Raw genomic sequence first — 16963 nt, 5'->3', positions numbered from 1 at the left:
GTGGGTGTATTTGGAATATCTAAATAGATTTCCACTCTGATCCCTGATTCTTTGGTAGCCCTCCAAGGTCACCTTGATCTAATCAACTGTGGAGAGAGACATGAGCTCACGTGGATCAGAATGCAGTAACCCACACAGAATGAGCGCCAATCTGGAACATTTGTGTTTGGTCAGCAACCACCCTGTAAAAAGGCAAAAAGTGTGACTAGCATGAGTCAGAAACTACTCCACCGAACGAGCAGTCTCAAAACTAAGGGAAAGATACAGAGACATCCGCCTTTTCTGAAGTGAAGTAGCAGATGTTCAGATTTCACTCATTTCTCTATTTTTGGCTACTAAAAAGCCACAAAGATAAAAAAGCCATGATAGAAACCCAAATCAGCAATGGGGCCCTTTGTTCTAATATTGACTTACAGTCTTCAAGTCCATTCTCTCCCTCTCCTCCCCCTTTTTATCAGACTTCTACTGCTCTCAAATAAAATACAATAGACAAAGGCCAAAAAATTTTGCTTAGAACTACAGAAAAAAAATTGAAGCTCACCCATGGATTTGATCCAGTTTTCTGCCATCACAAAACTCTGTATATGACAGAAGTATATTGCAAAAGAAAATAATAAAATGTTCCTTTCATCTACTTTCCAGTATATCTGAATGCTATTGTTTTGACATTTAGAAATTTGTTTTGGTAAGCATCCAGTGCTCAGTCACATCTCAATTCTTCATTTAATTTCAATTAATTTCACAAAATTTAAAATTGGAACAATAAAATTATAAGCATAAGACATTTGAAACATAAATTATTCTAGGATGGTGATTAATTTCCTCTGTGACCCAGATTTTTTCAAAGTGTACAGTCATAATCACAAAGGAAGGAAGGGACAATAAATTCTTCAAGTAAACATACCTGTGCTATTTATTTTATAATTTCCGATACCATGACTATACTTCATTCATAATACCACAAATATTCAATTCATACTTACAGAATATGAAAAACAGAACATTCAAGATTTGGTAGAGCAAATGCCATTCGCAACGCTTCTTGACTGATCTGTTTTAAATTTGTAAGTCTACATGGTTTTATCAGTTTACAATTTGGAAGTATTACGCTAAAGACCTACAAAATCAAACAATAAAGCCAAGCTCCAATTTATTGATATATAGATAAGGCTAAAAATAGGAGCTAGCTTCATTTTCAATTATGAGAAAGGAAGCAATTATGATCTCTGATAGTCATTCTTAGATGGAAAATCAGAGTATCACCTTACTCTTTCCCTCCTCCACATTGTTTCCTTCATCTTTTCATTTTACAGATACAAGAAAACTAACACTGGGTCAGTGAAGATTTTAGTTTTGTAAAAAGTTAATTACCAGGTTGTATTACAGCATTACTTTAGTAGAAATTTAAAAGATTGTGGCTTTAAAAAGCATATTACTGTTACTTAAAACTCTGTTAGTTAGGGGAAGAAGACACACTCCGAACAACTTTTTAAAATATAAGCACTATGTCTTCATATGTATTTAATGTGATAAGATGTGAATTGTCATGAAGAACTCAACAGTGCACTGGTTGCACCCAGTGACCTCTGTGTGCTCCAAGAAATTACAGTGACAGTCAAGAAGTAGAACAATTTTGTTACATCCTGTATTTATTTAAGCAAATCAAATGTGTTGATAGGAAATTAATGCATCATAATGTTTTACAAATACAGATAAAAGACACAGAATACCAAGACCCTGAAGAGAAAATATGTGAGAATATAGTTCTGTGAAAGCCACAGCCAAGATGCCTGTCTGTTATTTTCCTCCTGGCATCAATCAAATAGTTTCAATAGATACCAATCTAACTTCCACAAATGCTAATGGTTTTAGTGGACTTGAAGGGATTGTGACTGACTACAGTATAATACATGTGAGGCCGGGCTTCCTGTGCTATTACAATACTGCTGTACACTGTGAGGAGAAATAATTTCTTAGCACATGTTTACTGTGACATCAATAAGATGTGAACTCATTTGCATAGGTTAATCCTTTGGACATCACAATGTGTCTCTGGTCCACCAAGGCTTAAAGATTCACAGTGCAGAGGAAAAAAACATGAATTAAAGCATTTCTACTAAAATATAGTTTAATAGCTGGTGTTAACAATTTGCATAACAAAGCCAAATTATACTAATAACCTTATATTATTCTGTGATCCCCATCCATTAAAAACATTAACTGCTTCTTTCAAAATCATAATGTTCTCAAAGCTAGGACAATTTTACAAATTAATCACCAACAACAATTGTACATATTTCAAAGCAAACAGAAGCCGAACTACATCATTTAAATTTTGTTTTTTTTATCATAGGTCAAAAACCAACAGTTCCACAAATATCATGCCTGTTTCACCCTTGTTGCTACTTCCAAAATGCTTAGCAATTCATTGTATGAACGTAAAGGAAGGAGGCTGGCAATGCAGTTTTCTCTCTTTCCTTTAGAGGAAACCATCTTTAACAATAATTGACAACAGTGATGTGTATGTTATACAAACAGGATACCATGTATCAGACACAGTAAGCATGTGGAGTCCTGGGGATATACTGAAGTCACAGAGAATTGGGAAGGACATTTGCCCAGGGAGCCTTCCAGACCTGAGGATTCTAGTAGTCTTATGCCTCCTGGATTGATGGCTACAGAAGTTTCCCACAATGTCTTGACTTTGTATCATCAGTTACTGACAGCTACTCGCCTGGAAAAAAGGCCCTATGGGGCATGGAATACTTCAGAGAGTCTCCATTTTAGCATCTTAAATTAGTTTACATAGATTCCTACTTAGCTGAAACTTTATCATGACATTGTACTACCCCATATGAGTGCAATGTAGCCACATTCAGATTACCAGAGGCAAACAATTAAAACATAATCAACTCATAAAGCTCATCTTATGCGGTAAATTCAGCCTCATAATAACTAATCTATCTAAGTATTTTAAACCCCATACTTAAACTTAATGCTCTTATATCTCAACTATATGTAAATCCACAAGAAAAAACTTTTCAGAAAATGGAAGAAGTCACTATTTTCTAAAGTTCTAAAACTTTAGAAGGAAAATAAAACTAGCTACCACCTGTAACATCTTTCAGTTAGGAGTATCCCACTTCCCACCAAAAAAAATCAATCATGTATCATAAAATACTGTTATAGAATATGCAAAAGCTTGCTTGCTTGGTTTCCTTTCCAAGACCATAATGATAAACAAGTATAATCAAAAGGCACCTATTTTGTATATATCTATATTATAACATTAGTATAAACTATATCCACTGTCTATAGGGCTGTGTTATTAAAGATCACACATAATTTTCTTTGTCATTTAACTGAAATCATTCCACTAGAGGTGGAGGAATCTGAAAACTAGGTGTGCCACTTGATTTCATTTGTGGAAAAGATTTTCCCAGCATTCCTGGAGTGTTATGAACCCCAGCATGGAGAGTATCTGGAATGAAAGACTACTGTAAAAGTAGCCAAACAGCATCATAATCTTCAAACAAAGGGCCTTTGCAAGGGAAGCACTTGCCGATTCTCACTCATCTCCACACAAGGTGCTTGTGGAAACTGTGCTTAGACTTTCCTGGGTGCTCTGTGGAGGGTGAGAGTTACGGGAGGATGCAGGGGCTCCGTGGAGAATGACAACCAGATCAAAATTTCAAACTGAGTTGCGCTGGGGATGTGCAACACAATGAAGACATGAAGTAGGCATTTTGTCACAGGTTAGAAATAGAAAACTCTCTAGAGAACAGGAAATGTTTTTTTTTAAATCTACTACAAAAGCTTACAACAAGAGCGTTATATTCTGCTGCTAAAGTTTTCTCAAGAGGAACACAAACCAAATACATTTGTCTTCAGAGCCTTTGAGAAGTGTATCACATGGCTTCTTGTGCTTCTGTCAGGCTTGAGAAGGCATCACATTTAGTAACAGGTGCATACTCTCTGTGGTTGGCATTTCGTTTCCTTTAACTTGATTTCTAAAGGGCTTGTTTTTAAATTGGTCTATAGCTGTCAGTTTTACATGTGAGATACTGGCTGCCAAACTGCAAGGGGGGAGGGAGGATGTGAAAAGTGTGTTAAGAGTCTAGTAATTTTTTTAACCAGTGCTGCAAAAGATGGCACCTGGGTATGACACATCTATGTTCCTATTTTCTGCTGAGATGGGTAACATTTTTACATATGCTAGTAACAGTGTCAAGACTATCAATTCATGACCTTAAGAGCATGCAATGTCTTGTCCTGCCTCAGTCTGTAGTGAACATAAGTGCCCTTCATTTAATTCAGATCAGATTTTAATCTGAAAGGCTTAAAACAGAAATATCTTGCTATGAAAACATGTACAGCTCAACATTTAGGACACTGATTTCCTAAACATACACTGACTTTCACATTCATCAAGTCTGACTTTTTGAAGTTAATGAGTGGCAAGAACATGGACTATCGAGCTGTTTTGTGGGGACTAGCTGAAATTAAGCATCAATTCAAAATCGGCTTCTGTTGAGCTTTCTGCACACAGGCTATAACCAAAATCATACCTGCCCTGCATTTAGTCTGAGGTTTTAATCAACAACTACCCTTTTTATAATAATCACACACACACACACACACACACACACACGGTCTGCCTGGGGAAGCATAAAGACACATAACATAAATGAAACAGTTTATCACCCTTGTATTAGTGTAAATATTTTTGCAAAATTATTGCAACTGCAGTTTGTCTTTGTAGGTGTGTATTTAAGACATGAAAACAGGAAGGTTAATCTTGACTGGCTATTTAAATGACAGGAAATTAGGTAAGCAGTTTATTTATGAGTCTATAAAAACCCTTTCCAGGAAAATCTCCAGTTATTTTTCTTTTCAGTTTTCTACCAGTGTCACAGAAACACAGGTCAGTGTAACAAAAACTTTTTTAAGGCAAATTTAATGAAACTACTGATTTTCAAAAGTATGGAATCACTTTTCAAAGGTTTAAATGAACCAACTTTGAGCTTTGCCCTCATAAACATTTCATTCAAATGTTTTCCACTGGTGGGTGCTAGCTAATTTCCTTGAGAATATTGTGTAGGTCTCCCCACAATCCCAGTGTCTCCTTACAATTTTGTGACTCTGCCCTCTTCATATTCAGATCTCACATGAACGCCATGCTGCTTCAAGTCACAGTAAGAGGCACCATGAGAAAAACACGAATTGTGATAAATGTTGACATCCACTAACTTTGACTGCAGACTCCAGAGCAAATTTAAGACACAATGGTAATAATGGTTCTACTTGGAGCTGTGAAGCTATAAAAACCCTGCATACTCACTCAAAACAAGACATCCATTTTCTTCTTAGTGAACCATCTGTTGATTTGAGCACACACACACACACACACACACACACACATACACACACACACATACACATACACAAATCACTGATGTCTTCCTTATCTAATCCAGAAGGTGATTTAGAAAACAAAAACAAGGGTGAGGAAAGGAATTCTTTTTATGAATACACTTAGTGGCTAGATTTCCATCCAGAGTCTGAAGAACAATTGCCAAAATAGACAACCAAATCATCTAATTGTGGAGCAAACTTTTGCTCACTGTTTGATGTTTTTGTTTTCCTCCAGTATACTGCATAGTCCATTTCCACTTACACAGGATGCTGTTCAATTCACTTTACTTTTAAATCAATGGTGGTATTAAGTGAGTGAAAGCTATCCAGTAAATACATAAATCTCCTATTTACTAGAGTATATTTGTATTTCCTAGGGCATGAGTCTTTCAAACCTAGAGTTTAATACAGCAAGAAAGTCTCAAGCAACTTTTCAAAATGTTTTCTGATGAGCTAGCCACTATAAAAAAGAGCAAGGAGAGGTCAACCACACTGCTGACTTTTATAACAAGGATGGGCAAGCAGCTGTCATGTTACAGAAGCTTAAGCCCATGAGACATGCAACAGGAGAGAGGCTACTAGGAAAATACACAGATGACATTGAACTTTGCCCTTTGCAGAGTAGCTGTGAAGTTACCTGGTCCTGATAGTCTGAGGACCTGAGCATGCACTCTGCTCCACAGAATGTAAATGGACATAGCCTATACCGTGAAACACGTGAGAAATAACTAGAGCCTAGGGAAGGGGCAAGTTTCCTGCCTGCTCCCTAAGGCTTCAGTCTATAGGATTCTAACTAGACTCATTCTGCCACTGTTTCCATTCATTACGTTAGGCAATTCTCACTTAGATTGAAAATTACCCCATGGTTCAAAAGCTGAATGGTTTTTAAATTATTGGCTGTGTTGCTGTACTATGAGAATTGGCTTCGGATGATTCCAAGTGACAGCTAAGAAGTTTCATATACTTGTTACATTTAAGGGACAACCAACATCTCTATTAAAGTCTACAAAAATACATTTCCCAGAAGGGTTGAATAGCCAATTAAATGAAACCACAAACACAATTAGCAGCACCAGGTCTCCAGACCTAATGGTTTTGTTTACAGGAATCACTATGGATGCTGCTGTTTTCCAGCCCAAAAGTCATTCCTTTTTCCTGGTACCTGTGTGTCTAATTGTCAAAGTAAGTATACATTATTGTAAAATAATTGCCAAGTTATCTGAAAAGTATCTTCTATCTTTTAAAAAGATTGGGTTTAGAATACATCAGAATAAAGCTCAAAGGGCAAGGAGAAAGAATTAATTCACAAATTCAATATAATTTGCCGGGAGCATGCCCGTTCTCCCGGTTCTCTGCACGGTGCCATACATCCAGCCATCATCAATGGGCTGCACATTGACAATGTAGTCGCCATCTCGGAAGGAGACCTCATCTTCATCCTGGGCACTGTAATCGTACATGGCTCGGTAGGTCCTCTGAGAAAGAAAGAAGAGATTGGGCATTGTATTCCACAGTCATCACAGTTACAAATCTGGGTACCAACAAACCACCTCACATATGATGTACCAGTATGAAGGGTTACAGACATTGCTATCTCAGGATAGTTGTAAACCAGGTGTACCACCTAATTCTAGAAATCTTAACTTTGCTCATCTAGAGAAAACAGATTTAAGATCAGAGCAGAGATCCCAAAAGATAGTACAATAGCTTAACTTAAAAAGACAATGAAACTCATTAAATAAAAGTATGCCTGTCTAAAAGTAGAAACTCATTAAATAAAAGTATGCCTGTCTAAAAGTAGCTTCTGAAAGAGTAGCACCAGGTCCCACATGCAGATAATCCCAGAAATGCTAAATGATGTAGATTTTTGTCCTGTCCCTTCACTCTTCAGGAGATTAGCCCCCCATTAACAGCAGGCCCATAGTCCAGGGGCTCTCTGCCAATGGCTCCCCCTTGCATAACAAATGAACTTTTCTAAATAAGTACAAGAATTTATGTTCTCTCTTAAAAATACTAAAAGAAATAATTTACTTACTTAAACTACATATTTCAGATCACAGTGTCTACAGAAATGTTCTGTTTGTGATACACATATAGAGAAAATTTTGTTATAGTAAAAAAATTAAAATTGTGTTTTTATATTTGCTTTAGTACAGACTAAGAATTCTTCTAATATTAGTAATCAGTAAATCTCAAAGCCAAAAAGTATTCCTAGATTAAGGAAACTGGCTGGCACACAATAGTCCTGAAAGCACTCGACTATCTTACAAGACATTACTTCTAAGTATTGTGAGAAGCAATTTTAGCATGAAACACCAAGTATGACCACAAAGCAAGTATCATTCTAAACTGAATGAAAAGCATGCCAAGACTTTTAACAGGGATGTATGAAGGATACTGTTACTCATGGACTTAACTGACATGCGGAGATTGCACACAGTAATTGCATAGATTTGGGGATACAGAGTGACATTTCAATACCTGGGTACAATGTCTGTCAGGCCAGACAATCTGGAATATCTGTTTATTATTTCTTTCTGTTCAGAACATTTAAACTTCCTCTAGCTACTTTGCCTGTGTCCATTAGACTTCTGAGGCCATCATGATGACCATGAAGATTAACGCTTTAACGTGGCTATCACATACCTGTGCCTTCTTAGAGTAGATGAAGAGCATAACTGAATCTTTCCAATCGTGAAGTAACAGTAACAACTGGGATACTGTGTTGTTTGGATTTGAAATGTTCTCATAGGCTAAGGTATTTGAATATTTGATGTTGAGTTGTGGCAAGGTTTAGGAGGTCCGGCCTTGCTAGAGAAAATATGTCACTGGAGGTTGACTTTGACAGAATATAGACTTGTCTTAGCTATTTTTCTGCTTTGTCCTTATGGTTGAGATGTGACCTCTTAGCTTCCTGCTCTAGCCACCATGCCTCCTTGCCCTGGCATGGGGTCTTATACCTTGGGAAAATAAGCACAAATAAACTCTTCCATCTATAAGTTGCTTTTGGTCATGGAGTTTTATCATCATAGCATAAAAGTGACATAAAAGGGATCCCTACTATTTGTTTTATTGTTTGAAGATGTTTATTAATGTCATTATTTCTCATCACTTTACCTCTGTAATGGTTTTGTTTGCATGGAAACAACTACACAGATAGTGATGTATTGGGTTCTTTTTTTTCCAGTGCAAGAGGTTGAAGTCAGAACCTTGCATTCTAAGACAGCACTCTACCACCAAGCTACAGTTCAAGATTACAGGAATATTTGAAATCAGCACTTACTAGATTTGGTGAATGCTGCATTGACCTCATGGATGACACGCTGGTCTGGTGCATGTACCCATAGCCTTGGGAATGACTTTGCTGGTAAGCTCCAGGAAGAACGGGTGCTGCACATGGACACACACAGATTGCCCAGATTAACCTCCAAATATTCTGCCCAAACCCAAGTGGCTTCAAGCACTATCAGTAAAACAAAAGGTTTTCAGTGTCCTATGAAATTTGAGTGTCAGCAGGACAGGTAACCTCTAGATTAGCCCAAACCTTAGCAGTTAAGGCAATTAATTTAAAACTCAGTTTTATCATGCAGTTAACTAGGTTTCTTTAAAGGACATTTTTAGTAATTCTTTTAAAATGCCATGCTGTTTGTTTTTTTTCATAATCACACATACCCTTTCCCAACTCCTCCCTCCAACTCAACTTTGAGTTTACTTCTGTTTTTGTTGTTTGTTAGTTTGTTTTAACCCATGAAGTCCAATTTGTGCTGCCTTACTATTCTTGAGTGTGGTATACCTACCAAGAATGAAATTAAATGAAATTGACTCCCCCTCTCCCAGGAGCTCTCAAAACGCCAGTAATTTTATTTTTAATATTTTTATTATGCTATTGTAGATGCTATGATTAAACAAAATAAATGAAACAAAATAAATGAAACAAAAATATTATATCCTTAACAAACAAATCACACTTATTTAAAAAATGTGGAAAAGTAAAAAGAATTTAATAAGTGAGGGTAGAATGATTGAGCCTACTTTTATATTACCCCCTCCAATACTCAAGGGACATCGTGGAAGAGGGAGCAGAAAGAATTTATGGTCAGAAGGATGGGAGATGTGCCATATAAACACATCATGAGATGCCTTGTCTCATTTGGTATGTCTACAACACAACCCCTACACCCAAGGCTCAGGGATCCCAAGAAGAGGGGACAGAAAAATTGTAAGAGTCAGAAGACCAGGAAATATGTTGCTACATAGAGTAGCATATGTAGACATGTCAGAGAAGGTGGCATATAAAACAATATAGTTGTCTAAACAAGACCTGCATAATGATAACTCCAGTTCACATGCAAAAACATATGGCCCCACCCCTAGATTAAGACCTATAGGCCATCAATGGCTATTGAAAGAGGAACATCAGTCTTCTTCAAGGACAAGCCCGTCTGATAGGTTATATAATCCTGCTGTCAATCATAAACACATGCACATATGAGCAACACTAAATGGGCTTTGTGTGGGGGGGGCATGTGTGTGTGTGTGCATGTGTGTGTGTAAACCAATAGCAATTATAGAATAATTATCAATTTGAGAGGGAGTGACATTGGGGACAAGGCCAATTCGAATCCAATCAGAGGCCCAGATGAAAGAATACTAGTGCTGTGTCCTTGCCCAGGAGCAAACTTGACAAGTTGTGGTATGGAACTGGGGCCAGGGCCTTGAAGGAAATAAGCTTTTTGGTACCTGGGCACCAGACTCTTCCACCCACTAAAAGGCTATTGCTATCAGTTCCCAGACAACTGTGTGCTGGGTCAGTGACACACTTGAGAAATCCTGTGATCCCTTTGTGCAATGTTGCTTGCCTCGCTTCCTGCTGACTCTGTTCCATTGTGCCATAGTTTGCTGCTCACTGTCCCATCTCCCTACAAACAAGGTATAAGATGCTATATTTCTTCATGCACTGTCAAGTAGGAGTCATTTGCTCATGCAGAGCTCTTGACTTCAGCTTTCTGTCTCCTTTATTTTTCTCATTCCTGACCCTCCCCTGCAATACCTCACAGTTCAGGACCTTTATTCCTACATGTTTGGGTCAGAGTGGAGCAGAGACATAGGAGGCATTAGCGAGGAATTAAGGGGGTTTTGAAATATAGTAGTCACTTATTTAATTCTGCAACAAAAATTTAAATGATAAAAGATATAACATAGACATTGCACTCAGGAGCTCACTGCAGCAATGGTTACCTGCATAAGACCTGAACAAGATTTGGCCTGTCAGCAGTTATCATGGATGAGAGAAGCTCATGAGGTCCCATCCCTCCATTAGGGATTACTGGAAGTTAATGGTTGCCTAGGGAAGTAATGTCATTTTTTTTCCCAATGGTATAACACTGATAAGTTGCCCATGCATCAATAAATAACCCCAATACATACTCATGCGGCTGCCATAATTAAACTTGTTTATGCGCAGTGAGTTTCTGTCTCTGTCTCTCTCTTTCCTCTCCTCTCTCCTCTCTCTCTCTCTCTCTCTCTCTCTCTCTCTCTCTCTCTCTCTCTCCCTCTCTCTCTCTCTCTGTCTCTCTCTTTCTGTCTCTCTCACACACACATGCACACACACTCACTCACACACATGCAGACACAGGAAAATAGGAAAGAGACTTGTCGTAAACAAGGGTAATGAAAACAGCTAAAATTGATTATATATCAAAGAATAAAACAAAAAGTAACAAAAAAGTTTTATAAATACCATTCTCCTATGTTACAATATATCAAAATGATATTCACTGGATTTTTCCCATCTTCACCACTAATTAGGGCAATCAGAAGACATAGTTTCTGAGTCAAGCATGGTGGTACATTGTTGAGGGATATTTGTATACTGTGAGAAGATATGTTTGTGCTGTGATTGATGTAATAAAAAGCTGAATGGACAATAGTTAGACAAGAGATACAGTTGGGGTTTCCAGGGAGAGAAAAAGGATGAGAAGGAGAGATACTAGGAGACACACAGAAAAAGCAGGAGGTGCAAGATGGAAGAGAGGTGATGGCATGTGACAGAACACAGATTAATGCAAACAGGCTAAGCCTTCATAATTAATAAGGTGTGACTACAGTGCATACCTCAGACTCGATCCCTGAGCAGGCTGGGGTAGAAGGACAACTGAGTTTAAAGCTGCAAAGATGGTATCAAGGAAGACTGAGTTACAAAGCAAGATTCTGACTCAAAAAACAAAACCCACTCAAACCAAAACAAGCAAGACATCGTTTCTTTCCTGATAAACTCTGATTTCTAAACAAACCACCCAAAACAGAAGCTGTTTTTAAAAAGCCCACAAGTCCACAAATAATAGGCATGTGTTTGTGTGTGTGTGGGTGTGTGGGTGTTTCTCTATATGTTTATATATTTAAAGTATTTGTAAGCAAACTATCTGTGAGTGAAGGCATTTCAGTAGCATGGCCTTCATTCTGGTTTGAAAAATTAGATAATTCATTAGAAAAAGACGTACAACACATGTGCTATTAAACCCATATTAGTTTGCCATTTTAATCAGGTTGAGCATATACCTATAATAGGTTTATTTATTCAGGTCAATTTCTATAACAAAAGTTATGAGCAGATATAATTCTTGGGTGTTGTGAGCTTAATATTTTATAAATGGCAAATGCATTCTAATGGTGCATGAAATCAATACTTTAAAGAAGTTTAATGATTAGCATATTAAAACCTGTAATATGTTCTCCAGACGATAATGATATTAAGATAAATGGAGACTCTTTTTAATAGTTCTTGAGTGAATTTATATTATGATATTGTTACAAATTATACCTAGTATTCAGATAAGGCATCAAAGAGAGATTGCCAAGATATCAATTTGGATTGGAATTGCTATAAACTTACTAAACTATGATTAAAGCTCAAATCCTTCCAGAAAATAGCCTGGTTAAGATTACCAACTCAATTTTCATATTTAATGTGAAGAGTTGTTCAGAGTATTATCAAAATCTACCCGTGAGGAAAAAAATAATGAAATCACCATAAATACCAGGCTCCTACTCTTGCTTAGTAAGAGACTTTCTTGTGGGAGGCAGAGGAAGCTGGAAACCATGAACAGCCACTTCCCTCTTCAACTCTCAGCAAATACTCGCCAGTGTTATTATTGTGCCTGCTGAACAGTAAGTCTCTACAGCAATTAACAATAATTATGACTATCGGCTAAGTTCCAGGCAGGCCAGGCATAGATAAATGACAAAACAATTGCCTTATTTGAAACCACAATGACCCTGGGCAGTCAGTCCTTCAGTCAGTTAGGGAGATGGTTCTGGATATGTATGTATGATGACATGTTCAATTAAATACATAAATTAATGATGTAGACTAAAAAAAAACTTGTTTTCACCATTTAGACTAGTAAGTTCTTCATTAATTACTGTTTGAACCTATTCATAAAAATTTTAATTTGAATGTTTTTACTATAAGCAAATGATAACTGTTTGAAAGCTACATATAGTTAATCAGATTCAAACATTAAACACTGTATACATGCATTAAAATAACCAAGTAGCCTGTGACCAGGTATAATTTATTTTTTGCATCAAGTAAAAATAAGTTGAAAAAAATATCAACAGGGACTCTTTGGCCAATAGTTTAACTATTAAAGGGGTGTAACAAATGAAAACAATGTTTCTTATTTCTCTTTTCCCCACTTTTTGAAGGGTGGCTGAGGATCAAACCCTGGGCTCAAGGCACTCTTTGCCACTGAGTTACAGCCCAGCCTAGAAACACATCTCCAGCAAAGCTAAACAGTGCTAGGATAATGCTTTCCCAGGGAGGATCTGGAAGTCTTGTCACAGTCTCTCTCAGAACCCCTCAGTAGAGAACACCTTACTGAAAACCAGGAAGTCATGAGGAGGGGATTGTGTTCCTGTCTCTAACAATGTTTGGTTCCCTTTGGTTATAATGGCACATCGTGTGAGCCTGGAATCCTTCTTAATAAAGCCAGCCAAAGTGGTGCCTCCTAAATTCAAGATGATAAGGGAGCAAGATAAAGATCTGTTACTGTCAGTTCAGTTTGCTTGCTTGCTTGCTTTGTGTGCCATTAGTTATTGCTGTATGTGTGTGATTATAGGGGTCATGCATGGAGTGGCACACCTGTGAGGTTCAGAGGACAACTTTCAGGACTCTCTTTGCATCACAGGATCTGAGGACAGAACTCAGGTCATCTGGCTTGCACTAAACACACTTTGGGTCATATTGCAGGCCCATATTTGCCTGCTGTTAAACCCACTCACTGTAATTAGTAATTTTTGATGCCTATTCATAAATTTTAAAGATTATTTGAACGCATCTGTTCATTTACCTGAAAGAAAAAAAAACTATATTCAAATCCATTATTACACAATTTAATTATAAGCTTTAAGTTTTGATGCAAGGAATTAAGTATAGTCATCATAAAATATTTGGGGAAATGTTTCAGAAAAGGACATTAGGGAAAAGTACACTATCCTTGAGTCTACAGTCCATAGTCTGTGCACCATAGTTTCAGTTTCATGCCAATACCCATGCATACCAGTGACACTGCTTCACAGCACTCTCTCCTTTTGGAGAAAAAAAAAGAGCTATGTATTCTCACGTATTCAGTTGCTCAGAGCATCCCTTCAAAGAGAGCTAACACAGTAAGGAAATAGAAGCATCCCATTTAGTCCTGAGTATGCATGCATTGGCAAGCAGGGACAAGAGCTTAGGAAGAGTCACCGCAGGGTAAGTGTGCTTCCCAGCCCTGTGGTTGGTTTCTCATCGTGCCTTCATTGATTATTCTCATCTCTCTGAACTACTTATTAGAAAGTTTCAGTGGGGTTGTAAAGCTTTGTTAACTAGGACTCCTCCTAGCCATCACCAAAAGTCCAAGGGAATCAATGAAGTAAAAATAAATCATTGGGGGAGGGGAGAGGGAACCAGGAAAAAGCGAGGGGGATAAGAGGAGGGGAAAAGAAGGCATGGGGGAGCAGGAAGGTTGAGTCGAGGTAAGAATAGAGGACAGCAGGATGAGAGATACCATAATAGATCGAGACATTATAGTCTTGAGGAGAGAGCTGACACTAATGAGATCTCCAGAGATCTACAAGGATAACACCAACTGGCAAACTAAGCAATAGTGGAGAGAGAGACTGCATTAATAGCCCCTCCTTGGTGATAAGGTTGATGACTACTCTATAAGTCATCCTAGAACCTTCATCCATTGACTGATGGAAGCAGAGACAGATACCCACAGCTAAACACTGAACTGAACTCCTGGAACCTAGTGACAGAGATGGAGGAGTGATGAGCAAAGGGGTCAAGACCATGATGGTGAAACCCACAAAGACAGCTGACTAGATAAGGGGGAGCTCTTGAATCTCAGACTGATGCCTGAGAGGCCAACAGGGGACTGATCCAGATTCCATGAATGTAGTGTCAGTGAGTAGGCCACAGAAATCACTGGGGCCTTGGGTAGTATATCAGTGTTTACCATGGTGTATGAATGATCTTTGGGAGCCCATTCCAAATAGAGGAAGGCTCTTTCAACCTGGACACATGGGGAAGGGCCTAGGTTCTGTCCTGGATGAAATGACAGACTTTGGAGATCCCCCAAAGAGTAGGGGTAGGAGAGGAATCTGGGATTGACATGTGAAGGATTCATGTTTCTAATTTAAATAAAAACATATATTGAGGAAAAACACAAATGACATTCTGTAAAAAAAAAAGGCATGAGTATTCATTCTGTATTGTTCTTACAAGAATGCTTTTCTTGAAACTTAGAAAAACAAAAACTGAAGGAGTGGCTTTAAAATTTTAAAACTTCGGGTTAATAACTCAATGGAAGACCCACGTAATGACAGCATGGGCTAACAACCCAATATGGATGGGGGAAATTTCACAAGGCCCTACCCCTAGATGAAGAGCTAATGCTATTAATTACTGTTAAGAGAGAGAGAATCATTCTTCAGGGATGAGTCCCCCTAATAGGATATCCAAACTCAAACCCCAGTGGTCAGCTCTAAGCACATATATATGAGCAACACTAAATGGACTCAGAAGTTGTGTGTGCGTGCGTGTGTGTGTGCGTGTGTGTGTGTGTGTGTGTGTGTGTGATAAAAAAGAACAGATCATGAAGTTGAGAGGGAGTGGGAAATCTATGGGAAGAATTTGAGGGAAGAAAGTGTGGATAGAAACAATGCAAATACAATACTCATGTGTAAAATTTTCAAAAAAGCAAATAAATGTTAAAAAAGAAAATAACTCAGTGAAAGATTCCTTGCATGAACCTGTGTTGCAACAGAAAGGTGCCAGGTTAACTGCAACAAGCAATGGAAAATTATAAAAATAGAAGAGAACATGGTGGCCTTTTATTAAGCTACTACTTAGAGTTCATTAGCATGAGGACAGATGAGTAGTCACATGGTACAGTACTTTTTGAACTCAAGAAGACATAGCTTCAGGGATTTTCATTTTCATAACAATAACGCCACAAAACAAAATCTTTCACTTTCCCAAGGCAACAACAAAACACAGGACCGTGAATCAATTTTATTTTACATTGGTAAGATTTAATGTCCAGAGATCTGGTAGCTGACCAAAGGACTAGTTTATTCTCAATTTGGAACATAATACAATATTTATAAAACCAAAAATGTTCTTCCTCTGTACAATGAAGTTCTCCCACACACCACTAGTCTCAATAACTTCTAAATAAATGTTATTTTTAAATTTTTAGATTTACTTATGTTTATGAATACTTTACCTAAATATATATGTACTCCATTTTTGTGTCTAGTGCCCAAGGAAGTCAGAAAAGGGTGTTGGATTCCCCTGGAATTGAAATTACAGATAGTCGTAAGCCACCATGTGGGTGCTAGGAATTCAACCTGGATCCTCTTCAAGAGCAATAAATGCTCTTGGCAACTAAGAAATCTCTCCAGCATCTAAATATTAATTATTAAAACTAAAGAATACAAGATTGGAATAAACACATGAATAGGTAGGAATATTTTAAAACCAAAAGTGAAAAGAACTAGAAGAGGAAAATTGATAAAAGTCTACAAAGATGGAAGCAAAGAAATACACTCATAATAAAAGGGGAAATTAACCCCAAATAAGTCCCATTCAGGGACACACCCACAGTGGGTGGAGGAAGAGGATAAGCACTGTTAAATGCTCTTGGATACATGCTGCTTTGTAGGTTGCTATTAATTATCAGAACTATCTAAAAAAAGTATCATTCCCATATAAAATAATAAAACTGAAGGGTTGGGGGTTAAACAGGAAGGCTGCAGGAGAATCACCTTCTCTTGAGGAGAACACAGTTCCCCGCTCAAGACACCGAAGACCAAGTGGAGGCTTTGAAGACCTCTCCTGAGCAAAGGTTAAAAAATGGCCAAAGTCCAATTGCTAAAGATGAAAAAGGCTTTATTGGTTATAAACATGATGTGAATTGAGAACACAATTTGGGTTTTGTTTTTCCCTCAGAGGCTCACTATTTTGTAAATTCAGAACAAACAGGAGGAGATTGTCCTTCAG

At 37.7% G+C, this 16963-nt stretch overlaps 1 protein-coding gene across 3 annotated transcripts in view; it reads right to left on the bottom strand.

The window, feature by feature from the left end:
* Positions 1 to 1631: 1631 nt before the first annotated feature.
* Nebl (nebulette) overlaps positions 1632 to 16963 on the bottom strand; it is a 356567-nt gene continuing 341235 nt past the window's right edge. For all 3 annotated transcript variants that reach the window (XM_040755444.1, XM_040755445.1, XM_040755446.1), the window contains 2 exons: positions 8699 to 8805; positions 1632 to 6890 (listed from right to left, as the gene is read on the bottom strand). In XM_040755444.1, the coding sequence (XP_040611378.1) occupies positions 6714 to 6890; positions 8699 to 8805 (284 nt within the window). In that variant the 3' untranslated portion in view covers positions 1632 to 6713. The remainder of the gene's footprint in view (positions 6891 to 8698; positions 8806 to 16963) is intronic.

The sequence above is a fragment of the Mesocricetus auratus genome, unplaced genomic scaffold (assembly GCF_017639785.1).
Source record: "Mesocricetus auratus isolate SY011 unplaced genomic scaffold, BCM_Maur_2.0 Super-Scaffold_100013, whole genome shotgun sequence".
Taxonomy (NCBI): domain Eukaryota; kingdom Metazoa; phylum Chordata; class Mammalia; order Rodentia; family Cricetidae; genus Mesocricetus; species Mesocricetus auratus.
The sequence above is the reverse complement of the archived record's forward strand: the minus strand, read 5'-3'. Positions and strand labels throughout refer to the sequence as shown.